The 14810-nt window shown below is 34.4% G+C and overlaps 1 protein-coding gene across 2 annotated transcripts; it reads left to right on the plus strand.

Annotated features, from left to right (window-relative positions):
* Window positions 1-6527: 6527 nt before the first annotated feature.
* On the plus strand, window positions 6528-11736 carry LOC104900831 (heterogeneous nuclear ribonucleoprotein 1). 2 transcript variants are annotated; one of them, XM_010688361.4, is made up of 4 exons: window positions 6528-6972; window positions 7555-7778; window positions 8355-9538; window positions 11234-11736. In XM_010688361.4, exons 2-3 carry the CDS (start codon window positions 7563-7565, stop codon window positions 9507-9509), a joined length of 1371 nt encoding a protein of 456 aa, XP_010686663.1. In that variant the 5' UTR covers window positions 6528-6972; window positions 7555-7562; the 3' UTR covers window positions 9510-9538; window positions 11234-11736. The 2 variants fall into 2 exon arrangements, with proteins under 2 accessions (XP_010686663.1, XP_048490219.1); XM_048634262.2 differs by having other exon boundaries at window positions 11240-11736.
* The last annotated feature ends 3074 nt before the right edge of the window (window positions 11737-14810 follow it).

Consider the following 14810-nt stretch of genomic DNA (forward strand, 5'->3'; position numbering starts at 1 on the left):
CTTTTAATTTTACGTTGTTTGGTTTGTAAAGAAGTGTAAAACCATTTTCCCTAGGAGTAAAATTGTTCCTTTCAAAATGAAGGGAAAACTGTTTTTCTTCATTTTACTTATCTCTCTTGCACACTCCCTTTGCTACCTCCTTACTTTCCTTTTTATTTTCCGTTCGTTTCATTTTTCTTACATGGAACCAAACAACGGAAAACTAATTTTGGAATTGTGTTTTCCATTGTAAATTGTTTACCATGAAAATCATTTTACACTGAAAATAATTACACCCAACCAAATGGAGCCTTAGAGTAGACGGCTACCACTTATTACGTAGCCTATCAAAAGGACTAACAGTAGGACTAGCAAAGTCCCTTACTGCTCTTTACAGCCTCCGTATAGCTTATGATTCGGGGTTGTGGAATGTCATCCTGGGAGTCTCCAGCATTTGATTGTGTTGTTGTAGACACCTTGAAGGCAAATTGCTAACATTTTCTCATGTTAAAAGGGAGGTGTTTATGACTTTATGGTAGTCCATTTGAGGAAGTCTTGGATGAAACTGAGTAGTGAATTTTGAGATTCTTTTATCCGGTTATAAAAAGTGTAGTATTTTATGGTTCTTTTGTTTAGGAGATTCTTTCCTTTTGATTGAAAAAGTATTTACAATTCTAAACTATAGTACTTCATATGCATTCTTTCAGTTTCACATTAATTTTTTTACGTGGATTTTATAATTACTTTGAAGATAAATTGAGAAAGATAAATTGCAAAAGAAAAGTAGACTCATATGATAGAAGTATATTTTTTGATAGAATCCATTTCATATTTCTAGTCAAACAAGCTATGCAATTTAAAAAGTAAAATCTCAAACCCCCCTCAAGATGTTCCCACTTATGCCTAGTAGTGGTTGATCTAGCAAATGACTCTTAACACCTGTTTGAGTGTTTGGTATTATTTTCAGTTTACAATTTCTTTGAAAGATTTTATAAGTCAAGATGGTATAAGTTGTATAAGGAACTTAATGTAGGTCAAATTTATTTATATATGACGTAGTAACTTTTAGTGAAAAGTACTAACACTAAATAGTTAAATTAAACTTAGTACATATAAAAATAATAGATATTTTTTAAAAAATAAACAAAATATAAACTATCCTAATAAAATATAGTAGCATATATCATGAATAACAAAGTTTTATAAGTTATACGTATCATATGAATGCATAAGTTCATCAAATTAGCTGAAAATCGAAAAAAACTAGATGAAGAAATAAGAACCCTATATATATTGAATGTGCCTTGAATTTACCTGAGACAAGTAAGATGAGTATCACGGTTTGAGATAATAATTGCTTTGAGTTTGTTTCTGCACCTGAACATTGTATCTTTCTTTGATTGAGAATTTTGTCGTAGACATAGAAGAATATGTTTATTTTGTAAACCAAAAAATATATTAAATTTGGAAATTTGGAAATTTCGAAAATTTGGAAATAAATAAGGATAATAAGGAACATGCCCGTATGGCCGTATGTGTGCTCTAAAAAGTAGAGAAGACATCTATGATTCTATTCTTAATAAGGGTTAAAACTTGTTGAGAAAAAGAAGTAGAAAATCGAATAAAAATTAAGACACATGTTGAAAACGACTAGACAAGTTGAAACTGTAATTGTTTTATAGTGTTTGATACTAAGAGGGTAAGTATAATTGGTACATTGCACTTTGCATCTATCACCTTGAATAAAAATAATCTAGTACTATACTTAATATACTTTGAAGAAAAGGTCAATTCAACAAATGCTTTTTTTTTTTCATACAATGAAACCACCTTTATTATTCTTGATTATTTAAGAAAAAGAAGCATCCAATAATTAAGAATCAGAATAGATGTTAGAGGTTAGATAAGCTGTGGTGATTAGGAAGCTAGCAATATAGTGATATAGCATACACATCATACATGTGGTACAGTGCGTCACAGGAAACATTTACATCTTTGATTGGATTTTAATTAGCTGTTCATCTTTCAGGAAGTGGAAGCACAAAGTTATCCCTTCTGTTTTTATTTTTATTTTCTATACTTCTTTTTCCTGGCTAATAAAGGCAACTTATCCCTTATGTGCTAGCTATTATTCACACATATTGCCTCCACTTTCTTCTGTTCTTCCTTAATATTTTAGAAATATTAAGTTATATCAAAAGTTTACTTCATAATTAGCTATTCTTAGCTATAAGATCTTTCTGAGACATGGGCATGGACAGGCCTGTTGACGGGCTTGGCCCGCGGGCTTTGGGCATCGATAGGCCGGGCTAGGCTCGAGCTCATAAATGGTGGGCCGTGTCATATTGTGCCTGAAATTTTCAGATTTTGTGTACGGCTTGGCCCAGACCCACAGGTCGGGCTCGTGCCTCCTGCGAGCCTGACCCGTGTTTTACGTTGTTTTTCTGGCAATTTTATACTAAAAAACAAAGAAAATGAGCATTTGGCCTGGCCTATGGGCCGGCCCACGGGACATATAGGCAGCCTCATGCCGAGATGGGTTGGAAATAAAATTTCTTGACCGTCTCAGGCCCACGTAACGGGCAATGGGCATGTGCCAGGCCAGCACGTTCGCTCCGACTACATCCGAGTCTGACCCGGGTCGCACACATGGCTTTGGTGGGTGAGTCTCCCAACAAGAGTTTCTGCATATGGTGAGAGTAGAATTCGAGACCTCCCTTATAAACAAATCAAGTTGCCTACCACTTGAGCCAACTCTTGTTGGTGTATGTATTATATTTAGTGCATTACATTACTCACAAGGTTTATGAATAAAGGAAACTTAATTAATGTAGTTTCATTTGATATGAATTTAAGTCGTAGTAGTTTCAATTCTTATTTATGTTGTGGTGGTTTGATTGAGCATAAAGAGTTACATAAATATTTATATGGAAGGGAATTTTGTTTCCTACTCAAAATTATAAAAGTGATTTGATTGAGTTTATGAATTATAAATTCGCCATGAGAATCTCTACTAAAGTGGAAAAAATTTGGAAAATAACTTAATTTTATATTTTAAGGGAATATAAACTTTAGAGTTTGCCTTATGTTCCCGTCAACTAAACACTACACCTTTTTCAATTCCATGAGAAATTTTCAATTCCAACAAACACTAAATCGAACCTTTTATAAACGGAATTAATAGTAACTCACTTTTCTAATTTTTTACCCCTCCTTCGATTCTTATCAAGTGTCCCAATAGCCAAGTTAAAATTGTCCATCAGGTCACCCCAAGCTCGGCCAGGGGCGGGTACTCTATGCTACATCCGCCATCCAGATCGAGGCACAAGCTTGCCATCTAGCTCTCTCATGGGCGACGTCTCACTCACTACATCGCATCCTCATCTACACTGACTCTGCGCAGCTAATCCACCTGTTACAGTCTCCCAACCCGGGTGATATAACCATCCAACACATGTTGTCTGACATTAACCAATTAGGTGGTACCCTACAAGGGTGTAGGCTGCAGAAGGTAAGTCGCCAAGGTGTTGCCAACGCCCATGACTTGGCAACGTATTGTAGAACCTTTTTTCGGCCTGTTAATTTATTCTAAGTTGTACGCTTTTCCGATGTCAAAAAAAAAAGTCAAATTATAAACATTAGAATTGAAAATAGATGAAGGCAAAATCGAAAGAGTGGTCAAATTTCTGCATTTATACATAGAAAGGACACTAGCTTATGAAATTAAATATACTTTTTTCATTTTTTAATTGCAACATCTGCAATTTTTACACTTATCGGGATGCAATTCTGATAATTAATAACTTTAGTTATGTATTTGTAAAAATTATGCAAATGAGATATTAAAAAACTACACATTGAGATAAATCATATAAAATCTTAAACGACAATATTTATGCTAGTGTATATATTATCATACGTAGTCAAAGTATGATTATGAATAGTACAAAAGTCAGAATATTGCAATTAAAAATGAATAAAGAATAGAATTCATTCCAATGTCTAGATCTCAAATGACAATGTTTATGCCAGTGTATATTTTATCATATGTATAGTCAAAGTGTGAATTATGAATAGTACAAACGTCAAAATGTTGCAATTAAAAAAGAATAGTATAATTCATTCCAAAGTCTAGATCTAAATTTAAACTTGACTTTCTATTTATTCAAAGTCATTTAAATTAATCCAAGATCTTATGAGTTTTTCTATGTGCTTACGTTTAATGTATAAATATAACCTTAAAAGTCGTACTATAGAAGTTGTGTCAAAAAAAGGGGGGTTTTGATGCATAAAGCTATCCATCTAAAAACTCTTGATTAAATCAAGGAAATAAATTGTGAGATTAGTGTCGTGACAACGCAAATCATTTATGCCTTGCTCCCACATGAAGGAAACAGAGCATGTTATGCAATGTTATCTTCATTAATTAAAAAATACCAAGTATAAGGAAGTAATGCCAGATGATAATCAGGTTGGCAATTTTGGTACAAATACCAAACCAACCTTATGCAGCATGCCGCCGTCTTCTACACCCTACAAACTAGTACTCTATTATATGCATGACAAGTCACAAATCTAGCCTTAACAAGATGTTAATTACTTCTAGTAAACTATTAGTTGCTTTCTTAATTCATGAGTGGCTCATAACTTTCTCATTGTGTTTTCTTTTACCCTACTCTCACTTTTTTTTTTCCTTGAATGAAATAGTATCTTTTTTAGGTAGGTAATATGAAAGGTAGAGATAGTCAATAGTGCGGATCAATTCAGTCCAGCTCGCCTCTCGGGTCGTGTGGATTGAGTCCGCGAAAAGTCCAGCCCAACTCGAACCGTAATTGATGGGTGGGTCGTGGGCCAGATTTTTTGAGCCCAGCCCACAAATGCCCACTACTAAAATCGCTTAGTCTGATCCACGAAACTGGTCCAGCCCAGCCCAAGTAATTATTCAACCAAATTGTAATCAAATTGTGTATATTTTAATCAAATTACATATATTATAATTCAATCAAATTCAAAAATAATGAAATTATTCATTAATGTTAATAATTGTATATATTTTGATTAATTTTAAAGGTTTTATATTACAATAATAAATAATTATATAACTTTGAAAAGAATTCTCATGCCGTCTCGCTAGCCCGCTAGGCCCACGAACCGCCAAAATCGCTTTTCGAGCTATGAAAACCGGTAACAGACCGATGTGGGCCAAGATTTTTCAACCCGCGGACCAACCCACCCAAACCGTTAATTTCACGGTCCGGTCTTGGACTGTGAAATCTCAGCCTGACCCATTAGCGTCCATGGACTATCCCGCACCAATGGCCTTCTCTAATGAAGGGCCTTAATAGACCAGAAGACTCCAAACTCGGGTTAGCGGGTTAGATATTGTAAAAGTACGAGGGGTTTAAGAGACTAGGAACCCCATTTGTCAAAATGCTACTAGTGAAAATTGAATTATTAACCTTGAAGTTAGAGGGTTCTCTACTTTTTACTAAGTCAATTTAGCTTGGTGAATGCAATAGTAATTTTAGTACACAATAACACAAAAAATAAATTGCGAGTCTTGACATTTGTAATATTAATATGTTACTCTAAACTTCCATCTTTAAGATGAGGGGTATAAATACATGGAAATATTATTGATAAATAGATCTTTGTAAACGTACTAAAGAAATCCCTTTAAAATTAGAAACTTTAACATCAAACTGGACCCGGGTAGTCACATTTTAAATCTCGATCCACACTTCACAAATTCTTGAAACATAACTCTAGATTCAGGACCAAGTCATTCTTTTTATCTCAATTTCATAATTATCAACTCAATAACCATCATTTTTCAAAAAAAAAAACTCAATAACCATCATAAACTCAAAATTTGAATTCTTGATTACCTTGTTAAAGTTTCATTGGATTTCCAAATCACATTTCAAATATTTATTGATTCCACTGATACACCTCGATTCTTTTCTTCATAATATATTACTCAAAAATCACTATACCTCAATACAAATCTTCAAATAACTCAATCAAATTAATAGATAAATCCAAAAATTACAAATTCGATTCCATATATCTCATTTATCAATATGAACAATATTTAGTAATTTATCTTCGTGAACAATGTTAGAATAATGTTTATTGTTTTTATTTACCTACTAATTGACTTTAAATTTTATTCAACAAAGTGTCATAATACTTGCTTTTTCAAAAAAAAATTAAACAAGACATGCATATATTATGTTCAAGAAAAAAAATACTTTTATGGACTTGATGCGTTCTCTTCACCGAAAAAAACCCGAACTTTATTTATTAGACCTAATTGACTTATTGAAACTAGTTTTTGAGTGTTATGTTAGACCTGATCAAACATGATTAAATCCGATCGTAACATATTGGACCTGAAACTTATTTTTTTCAAGGTGAAAAGAGTACACCAAATGAAAAAATTCCACTACAAAAAAAATGAAAAAAGGCACAAGAAATAATAATAATAATAAAAAAAACAGGGTAAAAAATAGAGGTTTATACTTATACACTCCAACTTTTGAAATCCAAACTTAAAAACTGGCAAGTCACCATCTTTCTTCGTCTCCTCTTCTCCACGAGAGGATAGCCAAGCTACCTCTCTCTCTCTCTCTCTCTCTCTCTCTCTCTCCTCTCTTCTCCCATTTGTGCCCATTTATTATTTTTATCCCATCTTATTTTGCTGCTTTACATATACCCTTTCTTCTCTTCCTCTTTTTCTCAAACTTGTTTTTCTTTCATTTTTTTCTTCTCTTAATCAATCACCTCTCTTAAGAAATTGTAAGAACATCAAGGAAAAATTTTTAAAAAAAAAACAAGAAGGAAAAAAAGAGGGGGGGTTGAAGAGAGAGAAGAAGGGAGGAGCTCATCTCTCTCTTGTTCTTGTTTATGCCTCCTCTCAGATCTTGAAATTCATCAAAATTACTAATTTTTAATCTTGGGATTTTTACCCACAACATAATTCACAATCTGGTACTAATTTTTATCCCATTTTAATTTCAAAGTTTTGAACTTTGATTGTGTGATTGAATTTTGTTGGGTTTTTGTTCATCTAAATGAAAATCTTAGATTATGGGTTTGATTGATCATTGATCTAAGACTGACCCATGAAGGATCTGATTTTTTTGATTTAATTAGTACCCAATTGGTCAGAATTCTTAGTTTATATATGGTTTGATTGTTTGATATGATATAATTATATGGATTTTGGCATTTTGATTGCTCACCAACTTGGATTATTTACCTCATTAAGATGGTGCAAGTAACTTTTCAAGGTTTTTTTTTGGGTGTTAATTGTACTGTTTTTGGCTTTGTTGGATCCGGTGTTTTTATGTTTTTTTAGTTTGTGATGATGGTTGTGTTTGCAATATACACAAAGATGTGCTTATATTTTACTATTATATGCAATTGGACTTGTTTTTTAGGATATTAGAATATGTCAATTATTCCCACTTGAATAAAAAGATGGAATTGAGTGGAACTTTTGTAGAGAGTTATATGCCTTTTTAGTGTGTGGATATGTGATGTTGTTTGGATGATTATGAACTTTGGTAGATTGGAAGATGGAGCCAGGGAAGCTTTTCATTGGTGGGATTTCTTGGGACACAAATGAGGATCGTCTGAGGGAGTATTTTCAAACATTTGGTGAGGTTGTGGAAGCTGTGATCATGAAGGATCGAGCAACGGGCCGAGCTCGTGGGTTTGGCTTTGTTATCTATGCTGACCCAGCTGTTGCGGAGCGAGTTGTTAGGCAGAAGCATATGATTGATGGCAGAACTGTAAGCTGTTTGCATACCTTAAATTGTCCTTTTGCTGTAGATTCTTTGTATTACTATCTGTTTGTATATCTATTATAGGAAGCGCGATTGTGATGGCTTTATTGTGGAGGAGGTATAGTTTGGATTATTTATGTATAAATGTCTTATACATTGGTTAGAGATGTTCAGTTTCAGTTTTCAGATCGATTTTTACGTACATGATAGCTATTTTTTCATGGCGAATCTGTTGTTTGATGATGGAGCAAAACGATGTAGAGCGTGTAATTTAACAATGATTAGATGACATATGAAGCAGTCGAAGATGACATTGTTGTCTTTTTGTAACCTTTTTGCAACTTTAATGGAAGCAATAGCCTGTTTATGATGTCGAATGTGCTCAAACTAGTTTACTTTTGATGTTCCTGATTTACAACAAGATCTAGCATTTCTCTGATTTACTTCTTAGCATCTTCCTTGTAAAATGCCAATTAGCTTAATTCAAATCTAAGGTGTTAACCGATGGTCACAATGCTGTGATAAAACATTATCGGAAGTTTCTGGTTAACTTACAGGGTTCAGTAAATTGTTTGTCATCAGGTTGAGGCAAAGAAGGCAGTTCCTAGAGATGACCAGCACATCCTGACTAGAAACCACAGCAGTCCTAGTGCATCGCCAGTGCCTGCTCGGACGAAGAAGATATTTGTGGGGGGTTTAGCATCTACTGTGACAGAAGGGGACTTCAAAAGGTACTTTGATCAGTTTGGGACCATTACTGATGTTGTTGTTATGTATGATCACAACACTCAAAGGCCAAGAGGATTTGGATTTATCACCTTTGACTCAGAAGAAGCAGTCGAGAGAGCACTGATGAAAACCTTTCATGAACTTAATGGTAAAATGGTTGAGGTCAAACGAGCTGTTCCCAAAGAGTTATCACCAGGGCCAAGCAGGAGTCCTTTAAGTGGTGGTAGTGGTGGACTTACTAGAGTCAATAGCTTCCTCAATGGCTATGCACAGGGTTACAATCCAAGCCCTATTGGAGGACATGGACTTAAGATTGATGAACGACAAAGTCCCATGCCTTTTCCTCGAGGTGGATTTCCTTCGTTTAGCCCTTCTAGTTATGGAAGTGCCATGAATTATGAGCCACGAATGGGCCCAAGCTTTGGCGAAACTGCAAATCTCTTTCCAAAAATGAGCTTTGAGCAAGGATTAAGTGCATTGCATAATAGCAACGTCAACAGGCATGATGGTTTTGCTGATTTTGATGGAGTGAACAGGGGTAGTGCTTCTAATCTTGGCTCATCTTCCTGGAGCTTGTGGGGGAATGGAATCATTAATGACACTGCTTTCTCTGGAAGTAGCTCTTCTATAAACTTTAGAGATATTGAGGCTGATGCTCTGAAAAATAGTGAATCAATTTGGAATTCTTCTGCCATTCCTGTTCAAGGTGGAGGGCGTGTTTCTGTCTCAAATGGTCTCAGTCTTAGCTATGGCCGTGAGGATAACAATCTTGGATCAGCAATGGGATTGTATGGCAGAGACATGAGAACCAGGACGTCGCCTGTATCTTCTTATCCTTCATTAGATGGTGGGTATGATGCTAAGTTCGATAATTTCCTTGGTGGTGGCAGTGAGCAATCCTTGCTTTTACCATCTTTGGGACTGAAGGGATCTGGTTCATTTGAATTTGGACTTGGTAATTCAGTTTCAGATGTTCCACTCAATAATCCTGCTGGATTATGCTGGTAGTTAAAGAATTTGTCAATAGCAACTTAGAGGTAAGAACCTGTCTTCTTTGTGGCATCCTATATTCCTATACATGATATCTGCAAAAATCTGGACATGCCTGTCATCATCTTTACTGATTTGCTTCTTTATTTGGAGTTAGCATGCTTATTGAGCTCCAAATATTCACCGACTTAGCAATAATGTGTTAATCGATGCTATGACATCGTAGCATTATGAAAATGGGAATTGTAATTATTCAAGCCACAACCTAGTTGCAAGTAATTTAAATTTTAAGACATGGTTAAATCATAAAGGACGTGTCCAATACTATGAGAACTAGTTCATTTGTTACAAGTCATGTCATTAGGAGTAAGTCATCATTATCTTAGGAGAAGCTATACTCCAACTTCAAATGAAAAGGTCAGGATTTATAAATTGTATTGATGAAGAACTTAGTCACTTCAATTTAGGTCAAGAGCTTGTCTCAAGTTTTTTGATTGTAGAGAGTATGTCATAGTCATACTGATGTCTGAACTTAATCTTGTGAAGCTCCTAACATGTAGCACTTCATTTCTTATTACTTCTCATATTGAATAAGATTTGATATTCTTCTCAATTGGAAGTCTGGAGAATTTGGTTATAGTATCTGTTCATCTCTCAACTTGTAGTTGATCTAGATGTTTGAAAGTGTATTGCTTATCTTCGAAGGGTATATGTTGGAGAGTGTCCTGTCCATGTCAGTGCCATATGCAGCATAACTACCTTCTGTTTTTAGTTAATGAGTAGGTACAAAGGCCTATATGTTAGCTGGATTTTGAACTTAGTTGTCTGGTACAATGTTGTAGATGAAGGTAGCTTACAAACTAAGCTAGTTAAACCTGTTGAACTTGCTGCTGTTATGTTAATTCATTCCATAAAAAAGAAGCTCCTTTTGTATCTTGTCCATTCAATGGTGGTTTAGTTATATGGGTGGTTGGCAAAGTGCAGTCATGCCATAGATTTTTCATAGGAAAGTAATCATCCTCTTGAACAATGTCTAAAATTTACCCATGGAAGATAATGGGACTTGGGAAGTGGGAAGTTTACTTTGAGTGAAAAATGATGTTTCTTCTGTTTTAGTGGTTAGTTTAAATTGAAGTCACACACTGTGACACGCACACACGAGAAAAGAAGACCTATACAACTGTAGGATTAGGCCTTACCTTTCAGTAGGAGCCTCGTGAGGAGGTCTTTTCTAATCTATGATTAATCACACCTCTGGATTTCGCTAACACCCCCCCCCCCCTCCAAATTAAGCCACAGAAATTACACACTATCACAAATCTTAGTGATCCTTATCACAAATCTTAGTGATTAATCTATCATCTCTTCAATTAGAGTCATTGTGGTAATGGTTCGTTAGTGCAAAGTGAACTGACTTAGTTTTGTTTAAAGCTCAATGCTGAGCTAATGACACATAGAAAAATGATTAATCATAATTGTATCTTCTTATGTTAACTCAGACTCTTCATTTTACCTCAAGTACTTGTGTCGGATCCTCAACAATTTGACATGGGACTTCGACACATTATGAAATTTCCATAGAGTAGCCGAGTCAGACACTTTGACATGTATTGTACTAGTGTTTGACACGAAATCCTAAGTTTGAGTAACATAGGTATATTCTATCTTAAAATGTAAATACATTGAGCTTGATTTTCATGCCTGTTTTCCCTGTGCTGACATATACGTTCTGTTGTGGTTAGTTTCAGGGATTGCTGCCTAGGAGAAATTATTCAATTGGATGTCAAAGTTTCTGTAGGTGAACAGAGAGTCTGCAAAAACTGTTTTCTGTAATTCAGTAAGTAGGAACTTGGGGTCGTAGCATTGATCAGAGAGGTGCTGCTTGGATTCAAGGTATACAAGTAACAAGATCGGATTTGCACACACTTGTTGGTCATTTTATCATAGTTTTTTTTTTCTTCCTCGTTTTTGTCTTCGTTCGTTGGAATTTGTAAATTTGAAGCACGGGGTACACTTAGTATCATCCATTACTTGCAACACAGCGGCGGGTACATAAGGAAACTAAGAAGTGGATGGTTTTTCTGATCTTCTCCTCTCATATAGTTTTTTCCAGCCAAGTTGTTTATATTCTTATGAGGTATTTAATTGCTGTAGTGAACATCTTGTTGAGTTTGTAATGTTTAAACTCTTCAGAATGCTTGTCATAGAGCTGCTTATACCCTTGAAAAGAATTTTTGTGACTTCATATAGCTACTCTAATGGAGTATGTGTTATGCAATGTTTTAGATGGGTAAAATGGTTCTTGGTTGGATTTAGCTCACATTGATCAGTTCAATCAAATTTTCATTGCCTTCTTTTCTTGTTAATGCTACTTCTGCCCATAATTAGGTATCATGTTTCACAGTAATAACTTAATAAGTATTATTGCCTGACAATTAGGCACATGACATTGGATAAATGTTATCCTCAATGACAAACTATAATTAGGGAGTTGGTTCAACTACGGCTTGGACATTCTGTCTTTTTCATTGCTTGTTTTTGCCTAATGTCTAAGGTTGGCCACTAGCTGAGCCAAACTCTAGCATGGTTTAGTTTAGTTTGATTTGATTTGATTTGATTTGATTTTACTGAGTTTGAACTCGAACTTAAATTCATCCTAAGCTCAAATACCTATTTCAAGTGTGGCTGGATGAAACTTTTTGAAGTTCAAGTGAGCTTGATCTTTGCTTGATTACAATAAATTAAACAAATATCATAGAATTACTAAGGGCTTACTCATTATCGTCTATTGTTTCCATTTTTTTTTCAAACCGAAAACAAAAATATGGAAACCAGAAAAAAGTAGTTTTCAGTTTTATGTTGTCAGTTTTTAAAATTGGCATGTTTAGTATGAGTATGATTAATTTTCAGTTTATTATACCCCTTATATTATATGACTTTAAATTCATAAAACCAAAAAGTGAAAACTGACAGTGAAACCGAACTGGTCCTAAAATTATTGCTGCATGATTTATTTTAGTATTTAATTTGGGCAAAACATCATAAGAATACATTTTCTTTGTATATTCATTATATTGGTAGTTCACACCTTGAGATAATGGATTAGAAAAGCATGTATTATTCTCCTCAAGCTAACGAGCTCATCAAACCCACAAGCGAAACCTAATGGTTTTCAATTCAGCTCATTTCAAATTAATGGTTTTCAATTCAGCTCACTTCAAACTTGAACAATAATATCAAATTCGAACTCGATTCATTTACATACGAATCAAGTCGAACCGAACTTTCAAACCAATCTGAAACTGAATTGTTCTTGGGTAATTCTATTTGACGACTACTATTAATGTCAAAATACCTACAAGTATTGACATGATTTTTGGAAAAGAAAAACTCTTATAATGGTGGAGTCATTTTAATCATCTCCTTATACATAAATTTATATAGTGGCATTATAAATTTTACATAGCAAAATATCTTGGACATTCTAATTTCTAAAGTAATACTATATGTGAGACTATATGACTACTAATCCTAAATGTAGGGCGTATCTATTAGAAATATTTAACTAAAAGACGTTTGCTTCTTCAAAACAAACATAGTTCATCTTTTTTACCCTCCATTATTGTCCCCTCACACTTATCAGGGAACAAAACACATGCCCTCTTCCACTTCACATGGAGATAAGCAATGAATTAGTATGTAACATGCTTACAATCTTGGATCCAATAAAATCTGGCTGGAATCCTTTTTATGGACATCATATTCCAAGTTGTTATTAATTTTCGAGTAAGAATGATGTTACACAACTGCATATTTTTTGATGAGAATAATTCTACCTTTGGGCGATCTTCCCAAAATAATGGAATTATTCCCAAATTTTGGAAAGATGGGGCTGTTTTGAGAGGATCGCCTAAAGGTGAAATTATTCCCATAAAAAAAATTCTATATAAATTGATAGAGTATAAATTTATTCCTGAGGCCTCAACCATCCGCTGATGGTTGAGGCCCCAAAAATAGATTTATACTCTATCATAAATTTAACTCAACATTTCCCGTAAGAAGAAGAAAAACTTACTTTATTGAAGGAATACATGTGTTATTGTTTTTACTCAATAAGAACAAAGAATACATGTCAATATGTCATTGTTAGTACTAGTAATGTACTTGATCTGTTCTAGTGTGAGAATTGATAAGACTATGGGTGAAATTAGTTGCTAAAAAGATGAAATATTAGTGAGTTTGTTAGCTGTATAATAATTCTTTACATAATTAGATACTTCCTATACTAGTTGGAATATACAAAATGATGTAAGAGGTGATGTTTATATAGATACAATTACAAATAGATAGGTATTGCTCACATTTTTTTTATATGATGAGGTTCAAAACGAAACCATTTGGCCAAACAATTCTAAACTAATAAATCAACTTCTTATTTTGGTCATATATAATGCCTACCTTTAACACGAGCTTGTAGAAAGAATCCTCTTCTGTCTTTTAGATATTAAATCTTAGAGTTCGTATTGTGTCGGACGAGTCCGACACAATCAGCCCGTCGGACCACTTCACTTGAGTTTCAGGTAGTTTTTATTTTTTTTCAGGTAGTCTTCATTTTTTTTCAGGTAGTCTTCATTTTTTTCAGTTAGTCCATTATTTCTTTCAGTTGGCCCATTATTTCTTTCAGTTGGTCCATTTTTTGTTTCAGTTGGTCCATTATTTGTTTCTGTTGGTATACATATTACGAAACAAAGTCCAACTGAAACAAAACAAAGTCCAACTGAAACAAAAAAAAGTCCAACTGAAACAAAACAAAGTCCAACTGAAACAAAACAAAGTCCAACTGAAAATGAAAAATAGGAAAAGAATGAAATTAAGAATTTCATGAAGAAAACTTCTAACCTCAGTCAAGGTCTACATCATGGCAGACAATAAGTCCTGAAACCTATCCCTATCAGCGGAGGTTTCAAGACACTGGATGAAGTTAATTACAGCATTCAAAGCGGCGATTCGAACATCAGAAGAAGGAGAATTGGTGAGGCAATTGAAGAACACTTGATGAAGTTCCTTAATATAAGGCACCAAAGTATCGCAGATGAACTGCGACAACTGAGCAAATATGAAAAAAGCAGACTCTTGCAACTTGGAGGAATGAGATGAAACACACTACTAGAACATAAAAGGAAGAAGTTCATGCCATCCATTGTCAGGAAGAATACCAGAAGCAAGTTCAGATATGGTGCCGCACGTAGCTTCTTTGAGACGGTTTTGTCGTCCTCACGGTGGTGTGTGGAGGTCTTGGAAGCGCGGTTTTTTATTTGG

The sequence above is a fragment of the Beta vulgaris genome, chromosome 8 (assembly GCF_026745355.1).
Source record: "Beta vulgaris subsp. vulgaris cultivar EL10 chromosome 8, EL10.2, whole genome shotgun sequence".
Taxonomy (NCBI): domain Eukaryota; kingdom Viridiplantae; phylum Streptophyta; class Magnoliopsida; order Caryophyllales; family Amaranthaceae; genus Beta; species Beta vulgaris.

What these genes read in the sequence shown, in the direction of transcription:
- LOC104900831 (XM_010688361.4), top strand. Translation starts at nt 7,563, where the DNA reads ATGGAGCCAGGGAAGCTTTTCATTGGTGGGATTTCTTGGGACACAAAT. An exon ending in ATATGATTGATGGCAGAACT is followed by an intron (nt 7,779 to 8,354) that starts GTAAGCTGTTTG and finishes GTTTGTCATCAG; the next exon opens with GTTGAGGCAAAGAAGGCAGT.